This window comes from Myxocyprinus asiaticus, chromosome 23, assembly GCF_019703515.2.
Source record: "Myxocyprinus asiaticus isolate MX2 ecotype Aquarium Trade chromosome 23, UBuf_Myxa_2, whole genome shotgun sequence".
In the NCBI taxonomy this organism is placed as follows: Eukaryota; Metazoa; Chordata; class Actinopteri; order Cypriniformes; family Catostomidae; genus Myxocyprinus; species Myxocyprinus asiaticus.
The window spans coordinates 17,537,129-17,555,075 of record NC_059366.1 but is presented as its reverse complement, the minus strand read 5'-3'; the positions used below and the strand labels follow the sequence as shown (position 1 = coordinate 17,555,075).

General features: G+C 39.2%; 1 protein-coding gene across 4 annotated transcripts in view; it reads left to right on the top strand.

Moving 5' to 3' along the window:
- Positions 1-17,935, top strand: part of LOC127413815 (dynein axonemal assembly factor 9-like) — a 30,871-nt gene extending 12,936 nt beyond the window's left edge. For 2 of the 4 annotated variants that reach the window (XM_051651231.1, XM_051651228.1), the window contains exons 24-37: positions 103-204; positions 994-1,114; positions 1,240-1,328; positions 1,846-1,974; positions 2,188-2,314; positions 2,511-2,547; positions 5,492-5,627; positions 5,714-5,800; positions 5,892-5,998; positions 6,169-6,243; positions 8,557-8,732; positions 9,406-9,471; positions 9,575-9,668; positions 14,248-17,935. In XM_051651231.1, the coding sequence (XP_051507191.1) occupies positions 103-204; positions 994-1,114; positions 1,240-1,328; positions 1,846-1,974; positions 2,188-2,314; positions 2,511-2,547; positions 5,492-5,627; positions 5,714-5,800; positions 5,892-5,998; positions 6,169-6,243; positions 8,557-8,732; positions 9,406-9,471; positions 9,575-9,668; positions 14,248-14,354 (1,453 nt within the window). In that variant the 3' untranslated portion in view covers positions 14,355-17,935. Of the gene's footprint in view, positions 1-102; positions 205-993; positions 1,115-1,239; positions 1,329-1,845; positions 1,975-2,187; positions 2,315-2,510; positions 2,548-5,491; positions 5,628-5,713; positions 5,801-5,891; positions 5,999-6,168; positions 6,244-8,556; positions 8,733-9,405; positions 9,472-9,574; positions 9,669-9,838 lie in introns of all 4 variants that reach the window. The other 2 variants (XM_051651230.1, XM_051651232.1) reach the window with 2 other exon arrangements.
- The last annotated feature ends 12 nt before the right edge of the window (positions 17,936-17,947 follow it).

The window sequence follows — 17,947 nt, the reverse complement described above, 5'->3', positions numbered from 1 at the left end:
TAGGGCCTGGTTTGTTAACGTCTTGTTCTGTGCTTGAGCCCAGAGGTACTGGGTAGATGTGATGTTGTGCATGATGGTAGCTGATGATGCCATTCCTCTCAGGTACTTCAGGCTGTTGAAGCTTCATGAGACACATGCTCCAGCAGCAAATAGCCACAGAGCTGTTCTGAAGACTGCTTATCCACAGCTACCAGAGCAGGATAGGTAACAGACATGTACAGACACACACGCCATGTCCAAACCAGGCATGACGCTGAATGAGTTTTTGATCTAATCAGCCGTGACCATGACAAGCTACATGTGACAGGAAATTTCCCAAATTTCCCAGTCCCATTGCGCTGTCAAGTTCCGCACAAAGTAAAATCTTATTGGTCCAAAATCCTGCTCTATATAGCTGTGTACTAAAGATTAAAATAGCGTTGTTGTAATATCAACATTTTAATAGTCAATACCAGTACAATTTCACAACTCTCGATACCACAGCAAATACAAAATATAATGAACAAACCCTATTTAAAACGTTAAATATTATGGGTTTCGATTGATATGCGGGTAAATGAGTAGAGTAAATTATCATTTTTTTTGGATGAACTAACCCTCAGTATTAATATTGACACATTAAATTATAACAATGGCAAGTAGCTTGATGTTTTTCATTTATTTAACAGCAGTATGATGTATTCAAGTAAACACTCAGAAATTGAGTTGGTACAACTGATAATGCTGATGTTGTGAGACTGTTTTTTTTACATATTATTTTAGTACTGGTACTTCTAGCATCCCTACATAAACATGTTCTCGCTGGCTATGATTTTGTTAATTTTTGCAGTATTTTACTTTAGGTGAGGACAGAGAAATTACTTGACACAGGAAACTTGCATTATCATGCATTGTTAGGACACCGTGTTATGTGGTAAACTGTCCCAGGATGGTGCTGAGCTGTATTATTTTGATTTGTCAGACAAGTTGATGTCTTTTAATTCTTATTTTCAGGTTCCTACAGCATTTTGCCATCAGCAGTAGTGTGGGTGAAGAGTCTGTCTGTAGTGACCACATGTCTGCTGTCTTTTCAGACATAGTGCCTGAAAGCCCCAAACCTGAATCCAGGAAAAAGGTGAAGTGCATGTGTGCAGAACACAATTATACACCATATAGCCTACAGCTCATGCTGGATGTAAACAATGCATATAAATAGATACGTGTGTTTGTGTGTGTGTGTGTCTGTCTGTGTGTGTGTAGGTGGTCCTCACGATCATTGCAGGCTTGCCTGGGAGTCATAAGGAGAATCTGTGTGATTTCTTGATGGAAATGAATCAGAATAGTGCCAGGTGAGAGTAATCAAGACTTCATGAACTTTTACAACTATAATGTTGCCTTCCATTTAAGGTCGGATGTGGGATATTCTTATTTGATATTCCCTTCTGACCATAAAGCGTTTCATTCAGTGGTGCTCAGAGGATTAATTAGGCATTGGTAGCAGTTATTTTGCAGGTGTACAATTATCAACAGATAACATCATACAAAACAAAACATAATTTGTACCATGTTTTACATGCCTGTCTCTGCAAAAGTTTGCCTGTTCAGTTTATTTTACTGTGTACCACTACTTGGGTGCCGCTATGTTCACGTGGCATCATACAACCATTTTTTGTTTAAGTTGGGGTTGTACATTTCTGCTTGTGTTTCCAAATTGAAAGTTCTTTTGATCTTTTCCAAATACTACAGTAGGTTGGAAATTCTGACTTTCCTTGTTGAATGGATCTCAGCATGGATGATTGTGCATTAATCACTATTCTCAAATACATTAGTTCAGCATATAAACACTAAGAACTGTATGATTAACAGGTGGGAGGTGTTTTGCCCTTCTCTGGAGCGCTCTGAGGAGTTTAGTGCACCACAACTTCAGCTGTTTCTGAGCAGCCTTCTGGCCACACAGAGAGAGAACTCCTCCAGAGTTCTGCTGCTTATACCAGGGTAAGACATACATGAACACTGTGGCTGTGTCTCAGAACCTAGTGAGCTGCCTACCTAGGTAGCATTTTTGGGCATCATAGGTTTGCGTCATTTTGGGGCATCATGTCCAAAAATGCTGTCTAGGTAGGCAGATCACATATCACTACTTTGACAAACATAAATTAAGTGATCATTGCTTTTCTATGACATATATTGAGTTTGTGTATGTTGTAGGTACACTGATGTGTTGGATGTAATCCAGGCTATCACGGCTCATCCAGACCCTCTAGTTCACAGCCGAGTGACAGTGGGTGCCATCTCAGCCTGTGTCAACCCACTCACGTCCTTCATTAAACACAGGAAAGTTTTTCCACATGCCATTATCACACCTACTTTCTAGTGGAACACATGTAACTCAGGTCGTAAATGCTGTAATATGAATTATATGTAATTATGTAGCTGTATTATATATAGTTACTAAAGAACTTGTTTGCACCCTGTAATTTCCCTCTGTGATGATGTCGCACGTGAAGCTATCTAAAAATTCTCTTTACAGGCTTCTCTTCCCAAAACTACTGGAGCAGTGCAGTCAGGGTGAGTTTCTGCCCAACATGGTGCCTTTGTATGATGCAGATTAGATGGTGGCATGGCACAGTGGTTACAAATCTGGGCTGGGAACCAAAGGGTAGTTGCTAACCCCACACATGGTGATTGCCATTATGCCCTTAAAGGAATATTCCAGGTTTAATACAAGTTAAGCACAATTGACAGCATTTTTGCCATAATATTGATTTCAACAAAAATAAATTTTGTCTAATTTTCACTTACTAACCTTTTTTGTGTAAAGTTATAGCCAATTTTACAACTTTGTTGCCATGATGATGTAATGTCAACAAACCCCAAAATGACAGTAAAAACAACAATTTAAAGGGATAGTTCACCCAAAAATGAAAATTCTCTCATCATTTACTCACCCTCATGATATCCCAGGTGCAGTGTTCGTACAGAGTCTTGAAAGTTTGGAAAATGCTTGATTTTCACTGTTAGGTTTTCAAGGTTTGAAATATACTTGAATTTTGAATATGTTCCTTGAAAATGCTTGATATTTTTTCCTTAGGTTGTTGACTGTTATAAACTATCTAACATTATTTCGAATTTGAAATAGTCATTATTCAGTCTTTATGTTTGTATGTCTCGTCAGCGTGGGAGCGCACATGCAACAGCTTTTAGAAAAAGATAAACAAGTACTTTCTGAAACTCTAAATAGTGCTTCCAGTCAGAAGCGGTTTGCGTGTGTGACGTAAGCGCATTCTTATTTGAAACACGCTGACGCAAGTGCGTCACAGCCGGAAGAGCAGCGCTGTTTACAAGTGAGAAGGAGGAACACAGTTCTGTAGCTTGGTTGAATTTGGTTTAGATCTGTATTCCTCTGTTTCTTTACTCACAATGGTGCATTGTGTGCTTATCCTGTATGTCTCAACAGAGAGGAGAACGTGATATTACGTCCGTATCATGTCAACGGTAATATGTCACACGAGAGACCGCGTGATCTACACCGTCTTGTGAAGCTTACCGGAAGCGATGATTTAGAGATAAAAGTACTGAAATATTTATCTTTTTCCACATCAAAAGTGATCGTATTGCTTTAGAAGACATTAATTTAACTGCTGGAGTCGTATCGATGACGTTTATGCTGACTGTCTGTGATTGTTGGAGCTTCAAAAGAGAAATCGCCATCCACTTGCATTTTAAGGACTCACTGAGCTAAGACATTTTTCTATTTTTCTTCAAATGTGTTCTGGTGAAGAAAGAAAGTCATACACACCTGAGATATCATGAGGGTGAGTAGATAATGAGAGAATTTTCATTTCTGGGTGAACTATCCCTTTAAGCAGCTTTGCAGCTCAAATAATACATGAGTTTTAACAAAATAATTAATGTAAGTGCTTTTATAAATGTATAAATTTTACATTTCTGCCTTTAAACCCTCCAAAAATTGGCCACATTCACTTCCATTGTAAGTGCCTCACTGTAACCACGATTTTTGTCATTTTGCAAATTTGAGTGATTTATCACGAAACAGCACCCTTTTAAACACATTGACCACTATAGTGGACTTTAGGGCTATTTTTTCAGTTGAAATCCTATATTTACTGTGCATTATCACATTGAGAAACATGAATTCATCCAAAAGCTGGAAAATGTTGATTTCTGAAGCTTTATATGTTGTTAAGATGAAAATAAAGTGCATTTTGAATTGTTCTGAGACCACTGCAGACAGACAGCACACTGGAGGTTAAATCATTCACTAATTAGAGAGCAAGGGAGCATCCTATAGCTTTCCTATGCAGCTAAGTGCATACACTCCTAACATCCGACCAAAAGTTCAGTTTTAGGCTGCAGATGATGTTTGCACTGCTCAACATGTTTGGCAGACATGGGACAATGGTAATCAGTACTTAGATTCAGAATTCATAATGTATAATTTTATTTTAAAATGGTTCACAGTGATTGGACAATGCTGGCTATTACTTGTATCAGAATTAATCATGCTAATTTCTCATTGGTAAAATGCTTCATCACTGGCAATCACTTGTTTGTTTTGACAATTGAGATTTTGTTGCCAAAGTAGAAAAAAAAAAACATTGTAACAAAAAGTCAAATCATTTTATTTGTATATTTTTTTTTATTTGTGCCTTTTCCTGTACACGTTGTTCCAAAGCAGCTTTACAGAAAATCAGCTGTAATGTGTGTAACATCTCAAAAACATGAATAACCAATAGTTCTGGAAACATTATAAACAATTTGATATATATATAAATATCAAAGACCTGACTTTTCTTTTGGTATTATTTAATATTTCACAGATTAGACACACTGTCCCCATATGAGGACATTGGGTTTTAGTAAAACTATTTGCTCTAAAAAAGCAAATTAGGGGCTACTATTAACAAATCAAAAAGGGAAATGGAAAATGGACACAGCAGTCAAGCTTGGGTCTCAGGAGGTTAATGGCTATGCTTACATGCTTTAAATAAGTGTCGTAGGCAGATATAAATTGTGCCTACATATCAATTTGAACTAAGATTTTAATTAAAATGTTTTCTTGAAATGGATTAGTTGGACCAGATATTAAAGTAAAAGCATCCATCAAGTGTCCAGCATACATGGGAACTCTTTCGATACTATTTAAAAAGCATCCCAGATGGTACCTCATAAAGCTAGTTGCAAGTTTGCCCAATGTGGAGAGCTGTAATCTAAGCAAAGGATGGCTACTTTATTGAAGCTGAAATATAAGTTAGCTGGTATTTGTTTAACATTTTGTCACATCATTAGTCCCATAATTCCAGCCTAAACTTGTGTATATTTTTGATGACCTTTTATTCTTAAATGTTTAAAACAGTAATAATAAAGAATGAGTAGTCCAAGAAGTAGTGTCCAAACAATTGACTGGTAGTTTAAGTGCACTGTAAGTGGTTTGGCAGTAAAGCGTCAGCTTAATAAAAAATTACATGAGTAATTCTCGTTTCTCTTTTAGGCATCATCAGCAATGTTGTCTTTACGGGTTTGACTACCGAGCAGAAGCACCCCCTTCTGAAACACATGCAGCAGTTGATCCGGGCAGCCAATCCCAGTGCTGCATTTATCTTAACAGAGAAAGGGGCAGTCACAAGGTCTGCACATTAATGATTACTTAGACATACACACTCACACACCTACAGTACTTGCAATGTTACTTAGAGATTTATTTGTATTTAAGGACTGAAGATATGAGGCTCATCCTGAATGACAGCAGTTTCTCACAGTCTCATATGATCAATGCACGATACCTGCTGTATCCTGGCTGGTAATATTCTCTTTCTCTCTCCCCTCTTCTGCGATCATGCGTGTGAGCACAAGTGTTGGTACAATTAGGACTTTACTGTGTACTGTTTCAGGTGGGAGGGCAGGTTTGTCTCTGGAAGTAGCTCTTTGTCTATGTCTCAGCACTGTATTGAGTTCAGTCGGCCTTTGGAAAGAGTATTGTTTCTGCAGCACTGCAAAGGTAAACTTGTATGTCTATATATCATGATTAATAATATATATTTTAGAGGCTTTAATTAAAAAAGAGAATGCTGGCAATGTGCAGAATGATGCTACTAAAAATTGAAGTAGCAAAGTGATCAAAGCCAACACAATTCACTCTCTGTGCTCCCTTTCTGATTCTTTCTTTAGCTCTGAAATCCTCTCTCAAACCCAGCCCTTTCACAGGAAACATCTATCACTTCAGTGGGAAAGTGCTGTTCTCTGGTAGGGCAATCAGTCTCCACAATCTCCTGCTAGATCTGTATTAATATGAGTATTTTATGCAAATATATGCTCTGTTCTAAAAACCTAGCGATCTGCCTACTGACTACATTGGCAGCTGCCATGTATTGCAGCATCCTAATCATCACGGAACCTCATAAATTAGTTATTTGAAGCGCCTTACTTAAAGGCCCCTACACACTTCCTACAAAATCGAAGAACAAACGGGTGTGATGTCATTTAGAACAAAATGTGGGCAAAAACAAGGTGTTTTTGAGTTCATTTCAGTGTTTCGTAACAGCTTGCCAGGGCGAACTTTTAGGAAAACATTTTACCAGCTACTAAACACCTTCTTATTGGTCCAAGGCATCGGTAGGTGTGACATGGAGCTCCACCTGCTTTGAGGCCAACAGCTAATTTCCATTCAGTCCCGTTCAGTCAGTTAAGATCAGTCAACATGAACAAAAAGGCATGCAGAGTTATTAGCGAACTGGTTCTGTGCATATTGTGGTCATGTAAACTGTGCTAGCGCATTAGCTACATGAATTTATAATGTAAACATAACAAATTACACATGTCATGGTCAATAATAAATAGTAGTTGATGTCTTGAGCATCCTTATATGTAAATGCTACTCTAAAGCCTCCCCCAGTTGTGTGGCCGGTCTCTGAATATTTGCAAACATTATGTCATTGCCCAGCTGTTTCAAACTTTTTTTTTAGCTCTGAATGAAGAAGTACTTCTATGCCACAGCACACCTACAGAGAAGTTCTTCGTTCTTACTTTCTTAAGAACTTTTCCGTAGGCAGCAACTCTCACAAATAGTGCTGTGCACAGCTGACTCGACTGGTAATTAATTCTAATAAATTAAGAGGTTGGCATGTTACTCTAAAAGGAAAAATGTTTGGTAAAATAATTCATTTTTAATTACACTGACCTATTTATCAATACCCTAATGAAACGTGAACACTTCTTTCGCTTCGTCTGCAATATTAGATTTGTTTTCACTGATACATGGAATGTTCCCAATTTGGCAGTATTAAATTTCCTGCATTTTAGAACAGACTTTGCATCTGGAGCGCACTTTTGATGCCTCAAAATGCGGCATTAGGATTTGGAACAGAGCGATAGTGTAACATAATCAAGAACCAACTATTATTGTCTATAAATGTGTACTATTTGATTCCAGCATGTCTCTTGTTCTGATTTTGTCTGTGTAGTAAATGTTTGATTTTCCTATGAGAAGTAGTAGGCAGGGGGCCTGTGGGTTAACGCCACACGGTAGGACTCTCACTTCTGAATCCTCAGTGATGTGGCCTGCACACATCTGTTCTTCTCACTCATTTTTTCTCAGTTGTTTTCTCCTGTGGTCACCTTTTTTGTTTTTTTGTTTTTGACTGTTTTGTCCTTTGAATCTGTGGTGTAGTTGCATGGAGAGAGTGGGCAGATTAACAGAATGTAGAGCTCTGAGTGATTTAATAGTGTTACAGAGTTACAGCACGCTAGGTAGTTTAGGTTATTTAGGACCCACACGGTCCAAAACACCATCTGTGATATCTAGTTATCACCATTAACCATTTGTTTTTTGTTATCAAGATCTTTTGATTTTTGCAGGGTTCCCACGGCCATGAAAAACCTGGAAATATCAGGGCATTTTAAAATGTTGTTCTCCAGGCCTGGAAAAGTCAAGGACATTTCTGTAGTGAACATTTATTTTTTTACTAGCTGTGCTCTGTTTTAAAAAAATTTCATCAGCTTTTCATTGCTCTTGAGTTGAGTAAAACTTTCTGCAAACCATGGTGATGTCCGGTTTGTGAGCAAAATGATTATTTTTTTTTAGTAATTTTATTTTTTATCAATCGGATAACAAATTGGTCTGAATGATTCATTAGCGAAATGATGTGATTTTGAATTATTTTTCAGTACTCGCAACCAACTAGTAAAGTCATGGAAGTTCAATGGTCAGAAAGTGTGGAAACCCTGTTTTTGGTACCTACATTTCGATTTAGAGTTTTATTTGTTTTCAGATCCCAGTAAGTTGCATTTTTGTCACATTTCTATAACATTCAGTGCATTCTGTAGAGTTCTTTTAAAAGTTTGACTCCTTGCTTGGGTGTAGAGTGCTGATGAGTCACAGTCCACACTGCAAAAGAGTGATTGATGGGATGGATGGCTGTTGGCACGCTGTGCTAGACATAGCTCCCTGTCTGATGACATGATTGATAAATTAGTGTTCAGCATGATAGACACTGTACTGGATGTATGTGTGCGTGTGTGTCTGAATCTCACTGCAAGTGGTGTCTGTTTTCACTGTAGACAATGATAGAATGATGGTGGTTAACTGTAACTCTATCAGTGGGAATGTGACCGTTGCCCCCGATCAAAGGACTCAGCATGGCTCACGGACAACAGACAACTGTTACCTAATGTTTCACGGAGTGGGGCTCACTCAGGAGGCCCTGAAAGACTGGCTCCGGCATTGTGCCAAGCAGGTAAATGCAGCATCTAGGTAAACGCAGATGGAATCTGCAGACTTTCTTCGCATAATTATGGGAGGAAACCTGTGGAATTATTTGGAATAGATTAAAACATGGTTTAAAATGCTTTAAATAGAGCTGAGGGTTGCACTCATATCGGTCACTGAAAGCATTATCAAATTAGGTAAAAATATTTAAACATTAAAGTGTGCAGTTTCTGCACAACCTGAATTGCAAAAATAATGATTGTTTTCAAACAGCTTTCCAGAACACTCCCCCTCTCATCAGACATTAGTTGATCAGACAGTTGTCCCCAAACCCAGGTAATTGGTTGAGTCAGTGTTGCCATGTCGGGCAGCTGGGATGCTCAAACAAACATAGCTATATTTTAAAAGTGCCACAACCTCTGTGTTTACAGTTTTTGAGGAAATCAACCTATCAGTGGCTTACTCATATTTGTCTCTGCATAGTATGGCGAGAAAGGAAAAAGTATTTTAACATTGAAAATATTACACCACTTTAATAAACGAACATGTCAGGTGCGGAAGATTTGTAGAATTTCATGAATGATGGGTGCTTTTATTGTAAAACGTGTGTATGCAGGTTCTGTGTGAGCCTGCATATAGACCTAGACAGGTGATTTTTATGCAATTATGTGAGCGTTATGACAGCGTTATGTGTTTGACAGAAAGTACCAAAGATGGTCAAGAAGAATAAGAGGACGCTAACCCCACAGGAGATTAAATCCATTCATGTGAGTGTATATAACACATGTGCCCTCATGGTCTACTCATCACTTTGGCATCCAACCAGATGCTACTTTTGTAGTTTAAGTACTTTCTTTTTTGTGTCTATAGGTGAAAAAACATCTGGATCCTCTTCCTCCTGGTTACTTCTACAATGGTCATCACTTTGTCAGTTTCTATGGAGAGAAACAGAATTTCCATCCTCGTATCTTTCAATTTCAATATAACTTGTTAAACACAATGTTGACAAGAATATTTTTGGGCTACTTTCAACCCTTATGTCTGTGTACTGCATCTGTAGCATGCTGCTGATAACCACAGGCACAGGTGTGTTAACAAACGGGAAATACCTTAACAGTAAACGTACTTATAAAGGAAGCTGACAGTGCACAGTGTCAGTCACACAAACACAAAACACCAACATCAGGACAACACACATAGTCCCTCAGTCTAGCCACTCAATCTACCACAATTGGAATGCACGACCCGGTGCTGGAAGGTGCATGCTCCTCACAAAGTCCGTCAAAAGCATCGCATCAAGGCAGCAGCTGATCCCCATCAGAAATACGCTAAGTTCTCTATCTTATTCATCTGTTTGTATTTAGAGGATGGTTTAAGGGTCTTAGGGTTTCTGCTGCCAATGTTGTCTGTTTATCACAACCCTCATTTGCATAAATATCAAATTCAAGAGGCAATATCACATTTCAATCTCAATAGTTCAATCTCTCATAGTTCATGGTTGGCGATCACGTGTTTCACACCGTGACGGCCATGTCATGGCGGGTAACTCAGTTAAGGTTCACAATGCATAATTCAGTCACTGTGTTGCATGCTTGAGTGTACCCCTATCAGGGAATCAAGATCTATTATTCATGCATGTCGTGATGCACAAGTACATATCGTATGGGGTCTATTACTCCATTCAGTTAAGATTATGCATTGTTTTGTTGATCGCTCCTATCACACGTAAATCACGAAGTGTTTCTAACTTCATACGTCTACTTCCGTATTCTCCAAATAAGGAAGCACCACTTGTTGTTCCGCGCCTCCGACATCTAGCAGCAGGCTTCGCTCATTACATTTCCATTTTTCAACAGCTCATTTCATTACCAGCACAATGCATTTTGCTGCCTTATATGATCAAGTCAAACAGGGGTGTGATTCCTATTCCACAGTCTAGTTTATGTTTTATTACTCATTCAGGCATCATTATAGTGCAGAAATTTGTATTATATGGCTCTCTGTAAATCATTTATTCTTTTATCACTGTTCGGACCATGTTTCAATCAATGGGAACTTTCTAAGCATTGGGGCTTTCTCAGTGTTCCAAATTTCAAAACTCATTACTGAGTTTAACAACTATGTTAGCCTAACTACTTTACATTTTTATTTTAAGTATCAGTGCATTTCAGTTTTTGCTTCATTCACTTTACATGTGCTCGTGGTTGGGGCAGTTATATTTAGTAGCAGCTAAGTAAGGTTTTGTTTACTCATTGGATAAACCTGTGCCGGATTAGTTTTTTCACAGTGTTCGAATTTCAAAAGCTCATAATTTCGCTACAGTTAATTTTCCGTATCTGCTGGTAAGACATAAGCTTCCTCATAACGCTTTCTTCGTTATTTCTACAACTATATTTGCCAGTACGCATTATTTTATTTTTTTAAAGTTACCAATGCGTTTTTCTCTCTGCTCCTTTCATTGTAAATATATTTGCGGTCAGGGCAGCTTACATTTAGCAGCAGGTAAGTAAGATTTGTTCACTCTTGGATAAAACCGTGCCGGTTAAGCATTTCTTGCAAAGCAGATACCGAATATTCAGTTTACTGAAGCTTTACATGTCATGGACCATGCGTCATTTGCTGGTTTTACGGGCTTTATCAGGAGCTTCGACTTCAAACATCACATCTTTCGCTTCCTCATACTTTAACCCCATCCAAGGCTGGGCATGTAGTAACAGTCAGTATCTGGTGTGGCCACCAGCTGCATTAAGTACATTAAGGAGTGCATCTCCTCCTTATGGACTGCACCAGATTTTCCAGTTCTTGCTGTGAGATGTTACCCCACTCTTCCACCAAGGCACTTGAAAGTTCCCGGACATTTCTGGGGGAATGGCCCTAGCCCTCACCCTCCGATCCAACAGGTCCCAGACATGCTCAATGGGATTGAGATCCGGGCTCTTCGCTGGCCATAGCAGAACACAAACATTCCTGTCTTGCAGGAAATCACGCACAGAACGAGCAGTATGGCTGGTGGCATTGTCATGCTGTAGGGTCATGTCAGGATGAGCCTGCAGTAAGGGTACCACATGAGGGAGAAGGATGTCTTCCCTGTAACGCACAGCGTTGAGATTGCCTGCAATGACAACAAGCTCAGTCCGATGATGCTGTGACACCACCCCAGGCCATGACGGACCCTCCACCTCCAAATCGATCCCGCTCCAGAGTACAGGCCTCGGTGTAATGTTCATTCCTCCAATGATAAACGTGAGTCCGACCATCACCCCTGGTGAGACAAAACCGCGACTTGTCAGTGAAGAACACTTTTTGCCAGTCCTGTCTGGTCCAGCGAAGGTGGGTTTGTGCCCATAGGCAACATTATTGCCGGTGATGTCTGGTAAGGACCTACCTTACAACAGGCCTACAAGCCCTCATTCCAGCCTCTCTCAGCCTATTGCGGACAGTCTGAGCACTGATGGAGGGATTGTGCATTCCTGGTGTAACTCTGGCAGTTGTTGTTGTCATCCTGTACCTGTCCCGCAGGTGTGATATTCGGATGTACCGATCCTGTGCAGGTGTAGTTACACGTGGTCTGCCACTGCGAGGATGATCAGCTGAACTTCCTGTTTCCCTGTAGCGCTGTCTTAGGTGTCTCACAGTATAGAAATTGCAATTTATTGCCCTGGCCACATCTGCAGTCCACATACCTCCATGCAGCATGCCTAAGGCACATTCACGCAGATGAGCAGGGAACCTGGGCATCTTTCTTTTGGTGTTTTTCAGAGTCAGTAGAAAGGTCTCTTTAGTGTCCTAAGTTTTTATAACTGTGACCTTAATTGCCTACCATCTGTAAGCTGTTAGTGTCTTAACGACCGTTCCACAGGTGTATGTTCATTCATTGTTTATGGTTCATTGAACAAACATGGAAAACATTGTTTAAACCTTTTACAATAAAGGTCTGTAAAGTTATTTGGATTTTTACAAAATTGTCTTTAAAATAAAGTGTCCTGAAAAAGGGACGTTTATTTTTTTGCTGAGTTTATTAACACCATGGGACCACGCAGCCATCATACCACTCAGGAAGGAGACGCATTCTGTCTCCTAGAGATAAACATAGTTTGGTGCAAAAAGTGCAAATCAATCCCAGAACAACAGCAAAGGACCTTGTGAAGATGCTGGAGGAAACAGGTAGACAAATATCTATATCCACAGTAAAACAAGTCCTATATCAACATAACCTGAAAGGAAAGGCTGCTCAGTAAGGAAGAAGCCAGTGCTCCAAAACCGCCATAAAAAAGCCAGACTACAGTTTGCATGTGCACATGGGGACAACAATCTTACTTTTTGGAGAAATTTCCTCTGGTCTGATGAAACAAAAATTGAACTGTTTGGCCATAATGACCATCGTTATGTTTGGAGGAAAAAGGATGAGGCTTGCAAGCCGAAGAACACTATCCCAACCGTGAAGCATGGGGGTGGCAGCATCATGTTGTGGGGGTGCTTTGCTGCATGAGGGACTGTGCACTTCACAAATAGATACACATCAAAACTTTCTTGAGGAAGGAAAATTATGTAGATATATTGAAGCAACATCTCAAGACATCAGCCAGGAAGTTAAAGCTCAGTTGCAAATGGGTCTTCCAAATGGACAATGACCCCAAGCATACCTTCAAAGTTGTGGCAAAATGGCTTAAGGACAACAAAGTCAAGGTATTGAAGTTGCCATCACAAAGCCCAGACCTCAATCCGATAGAAATTTTGTGGGCAGAAATGAAATAGTGTGTGCAAGCAAGGAGCAACTTATTGTGAGAAGCTTGTGGAAGGCTACCCAAAACGTTAGACCCAAGTTAAACAGTTTAAAGACACTGATACCAAATACTAAAAAAGTGTATGTAAGCTTCTTGATGAAAGAAATAAAAGCTGAAATAAATCATTCTCTCTACTATTATCCTGACTTTACACATATAAATAAAGTAGTGATCCTAACTGACCTAAGACAGGCAATGTTTTCTACGATTAAATTTCAGGACTTGTGAAAAACTGTTTAAATGTATTTGGCTAAGGTGCATGTTAACTTCTGACTTCAAATATATATATATATATATATATATAAGAATTTTTTTTTAAATATTTTATCATAAAATTACAGTAAATGTGTCGTCTTTTTAAATAAAATATTATTATTTTTTACCGTAAATGTTTAAAACAAGTTAACCAAACAGTTGTTTTTTTATTGTAGCATTTTTACGAACACTTTCAGAGTGTACTTCTAAGAACTTCTGGTAATGCGTTACCAACATAATTCCTGTCATCGGAATTTATTTACAGTGCTGTGTGCTAAGCTTTTAGGTGTATTTTAACACATTTCCCATTTGTTAATACAAACTGAGGGTTGAGTTGAAATAATTGAACAAAAAATTAAACAACACAATATCAAATATTGTCAAGCAGAATTGCATATTCCTTTATTGTGTCTTTGTCAGAACTGATGTGTATGTGATTGTGGGTTGTCTAATCTGTGTATTGTCTACCACATGTGTTAATTCCTTACATATGTGTGCCTTCAGTGATGGACCAGTTCATAGAGGAATACGTGCTAGAGGCCAATAAGGAGATTGAGCGATTCAACAGAGAGGTGGACCTTCAGCCACATGCTGATCTCTTCGACCCCTAATCCCCTCATCTGACAAATTCACTTGCTGGGGGGGAGGGGGGTCACTCTGCAATCACTAACGTCCACTATCCAATCACTTGCACAAAAATGTCCATTTCAGATTAAGGGATGGGAAGGATTTAGCTCACGTTCCCAGGGAAAAATCACAGCCTGATGAGAGATCCTTTGCCCAACATACCATGACTGTAAATAGTACCAGTGAGAAAACTGAAATGTAATTCTGTAGCATAAAAACTGTAATGCTAAGACTGTGTAAAGCCAAGAAAATGTGATCTAATGTCTCATGACAGATGGCTCAAACATTCCTCTAAAGAACGCATCAGATTTCTGTCTGTATGATGAGATCAGCAAACGAGGCTCACGCATTTATTAGATACGTTTTTGCAGTGTACATAGTGGTAAAACTCCCTTGTGATGAGTCCTCCTTGCAGTGTTGCATATCGCCTTAAAATTAGCCTTGGAGGTCCCACTGTAATTCCAGTGCCTAGCAGACATATTGAGCTGAATTGTAATGAAGTTTGTCAGTGAAGCTGAAAGTGATCAAACAGGTGGAAGGCTCATTTCCAGCCATGTGCGTCTGGAAAAGCAGGTGCACTGCACCTGCCCTCAGTCAGCCTCTGTCAGTCTATTCACTCCTGCTGTGAAGATCAGGGCTGAGGATCTCTCATCTGCTTCAGATCTTATGTATACACTGCAGTTCTCTATTCAGCCATTCTGAAATGATCAACTAACACTGCAGTACTTAAAAGCACACAACCCCCTTTTGGGAGAGGGTGTGGGTTTATCAGAGAGTGATTCAAGAGGGTTGATGGAGGGTTTATTACTTGGGGTACTTATAGGTTCTTAATCAGACTGAGTATTTGATGTTGGGTTGGTGTGTGGCACCAGAAATTGGTTTGGTGGGTTTGTGTTAAGCCTGTGCTTATTGAGTCTGCATTGGTTATAAGGCATGGCTGTACCGAAGCCTGTACTGGCAGAATCAGAATTAGTGTGTGTTTAGCTCACCCCCGTAGAAGCTGATCTGTACTGTACTAGATCCGTTCAGTATTACGGTCATATTTTAGCTCTTTGCAGAGGAGTGTGACTTTCTATGCATGTTTACTGACTAATCACACAGCAGGGGGGCAGCAGTGTCTTGCACACACATATTTGACCGTTTGACTGTAAGACAAGCCTTAAAGAAGCTCAAAGCTGAAAGTAATGCTTTTAAAACAATTTTTATGCTTCTAAAATGTACTAAAGGTGGGGACTGATGAACTTCCAAAGAACTCAGACACTGCTGGTCTCCTCTGTGCTTCAGTATACCAGTCAATTTCTATACAAGTGTTAATACACTACATGGGTTAGCAGCTCTCTCACCAAGCCATATTCACAAGATTGTCTGAGATTTATTAGCTACATAATGCTTGTGTTGCTATGGGCACATTTTGTTTTTTGCTGTTGCTATGGAGATTTACAATCTGGTTAACCTGCCTTTGTCTCCTGAGACTTTACGTCTCTTGACACTTCTGTATCTTGTCAGTATGCAAGTGCAGTTTTCCTCAAAGCTGCCCTGTTATGAGTGAACTCTGAAAGGACGTTGCTGAGAATGTGGATCCACTTTAAACCAACAAGGAAAGAGAAGCCAGCTACTCACTAATAGTTGACAGAGCCTTAGAAGGAAGCAGTCACTTTACTCTAGCTTTCAGACTGAACACTTGTGCTAAATAGCTAGAGCAAGCGCAATGTTTGAAACAAAACGCAGGTGTCTTGAAGTGTTTCAAAAGTTGAAAGATAATTGAAAAACAGTGCAAACAGATGCAAAACACATTTAGTGTGAACTGCCCCTAACAGTGGTGTTGCTATCAGAGCTGGATTCTACACAGCAGCTGTCCTTAAAGGGTACAGGGCTACGTATCACTTACATAATGTGTACAGTAGTTCAAAGTAGCAGCCATTTTTAGCACATACTATCTGCATGTGTTAAGATGTTTTATCAAGTTCTATTTATGCTCAAAGAAATGCCTTTCACCAAACTGGAACAACAAAGAAAGAAATTGCAAGAGTTTGATCTATTTTTCATATTCGAAAACAAAATGATTTATCTTTAGAGAAGCTCAAAAGTTATTTTTATAATGCTGTAAAATCAATTAATTGGAGCCAGATGATAGTATTCATTGGGAGAGGCAGATGCTCCCCTGTGAAAGAGAGATTTTGGCTGCCGCTACAGAGTCTTGGCTGAGAGCAGGGGCATCCCCACACAGAGCCAAGTGCCAGTGTTGGTGAAAGGTTATGAAGAGTTGTTTATCTGTGTAGTGTAATGGGCCAGTGGGATCTGCTGGGTAACAGAAAGGCACTGGAGGGCCACGGTAAAACTCAAAGAAATAGAAAATTATTTGGTTGATAAATTCAGAGGGTATGTTTTGGTGTTTATGAAGCTGATCACTAGACAAACACCATGAATCTGGCTTTTGAATCTTATTGTGGAGGACTCTAGTGAGGCCCTCCAGAGGCAGTTCGTGGTATTACATGCTTAAACCCCCTCTGGCCTGCACAGTTGTAACTGTGGAGCTGAAGTTAGAGGAACAAAACAAGAGTTTGGTGGAAAGAATTTGACATTTATATGTCAATAATTATATTAAATTAGCAGCTGCAATGATATTCAGATTAGAGGGATACTTTCTTTTTTCTTCCTTTCTTTTCTTTTTGTTGAACAAAAAAATGACCTGGGTTCAAAAAGGTCAAAATTTTCAAACTGATGCACTTTTTGAGACTGAAATCAGTATTCTGAGTCTCTTACTTGCCTTTGGTGGCATGCTATTATTTTTACATTAATATCCTGACTCTCTGTGGTCACTGAAGGCTTGTTCCTGACCAAACAATTTTATTTTGTCCATTCTCCAGCCCCTAAAGCCTGCAGAGAAATCAGTGTTTTAACAGCCAATCAGAGGCCGATTCTTCAGACAGCACGTGTCTTGTGTTCATGCCATTAGTAGAGTTGGCAATACCAGCATAGAACTTTTATTTCTAACGTCCATCACAACTGACGCATTGTATTGTGGATGTGACATGCAGGGTTTCTGGGGGCTGCAGTAAAATAAGGACTAGCTAAAGGGCTAAATGATTTCAATTCCTGCTGTCTGGCTGGGGACAAGCCTGAAAATACCTTGTAAAGCCTGAAAAATGTAAATGGTTAAAAATATAGATGTTATTAGCTGTAAGTTATTTGCACAAAGCTAAACATGTACCTGAAAGTTCATGTATTGGCATTATAGGGAGCCATTTGTTTTATGTGGAATTCAAATAATAGATTCCCAGACCTTACCTCAGAATCAGAATATCCAGTGCTAGAAATTCATGAAGTCTTTACTATCTTTATAACTGAAAAATATTTCAAATAGTTCTTCTTGAAAAGTGCCAAAAGTTCTTAAATGGCTTTTTTAAAGGGTTCAACAAAGGTTTGTGAAATTCTAAATTTGAGTGTTGTTTGCACAGAACTACTGTAACTCCCGTTTTCTCCTGTGACTGATGCTTTTTTTTCTAATATATGTGTTGTATTTATGACTAAATACATTAAAATATTTATAAGCTACTTCCATTGATGTTTTTGTAGT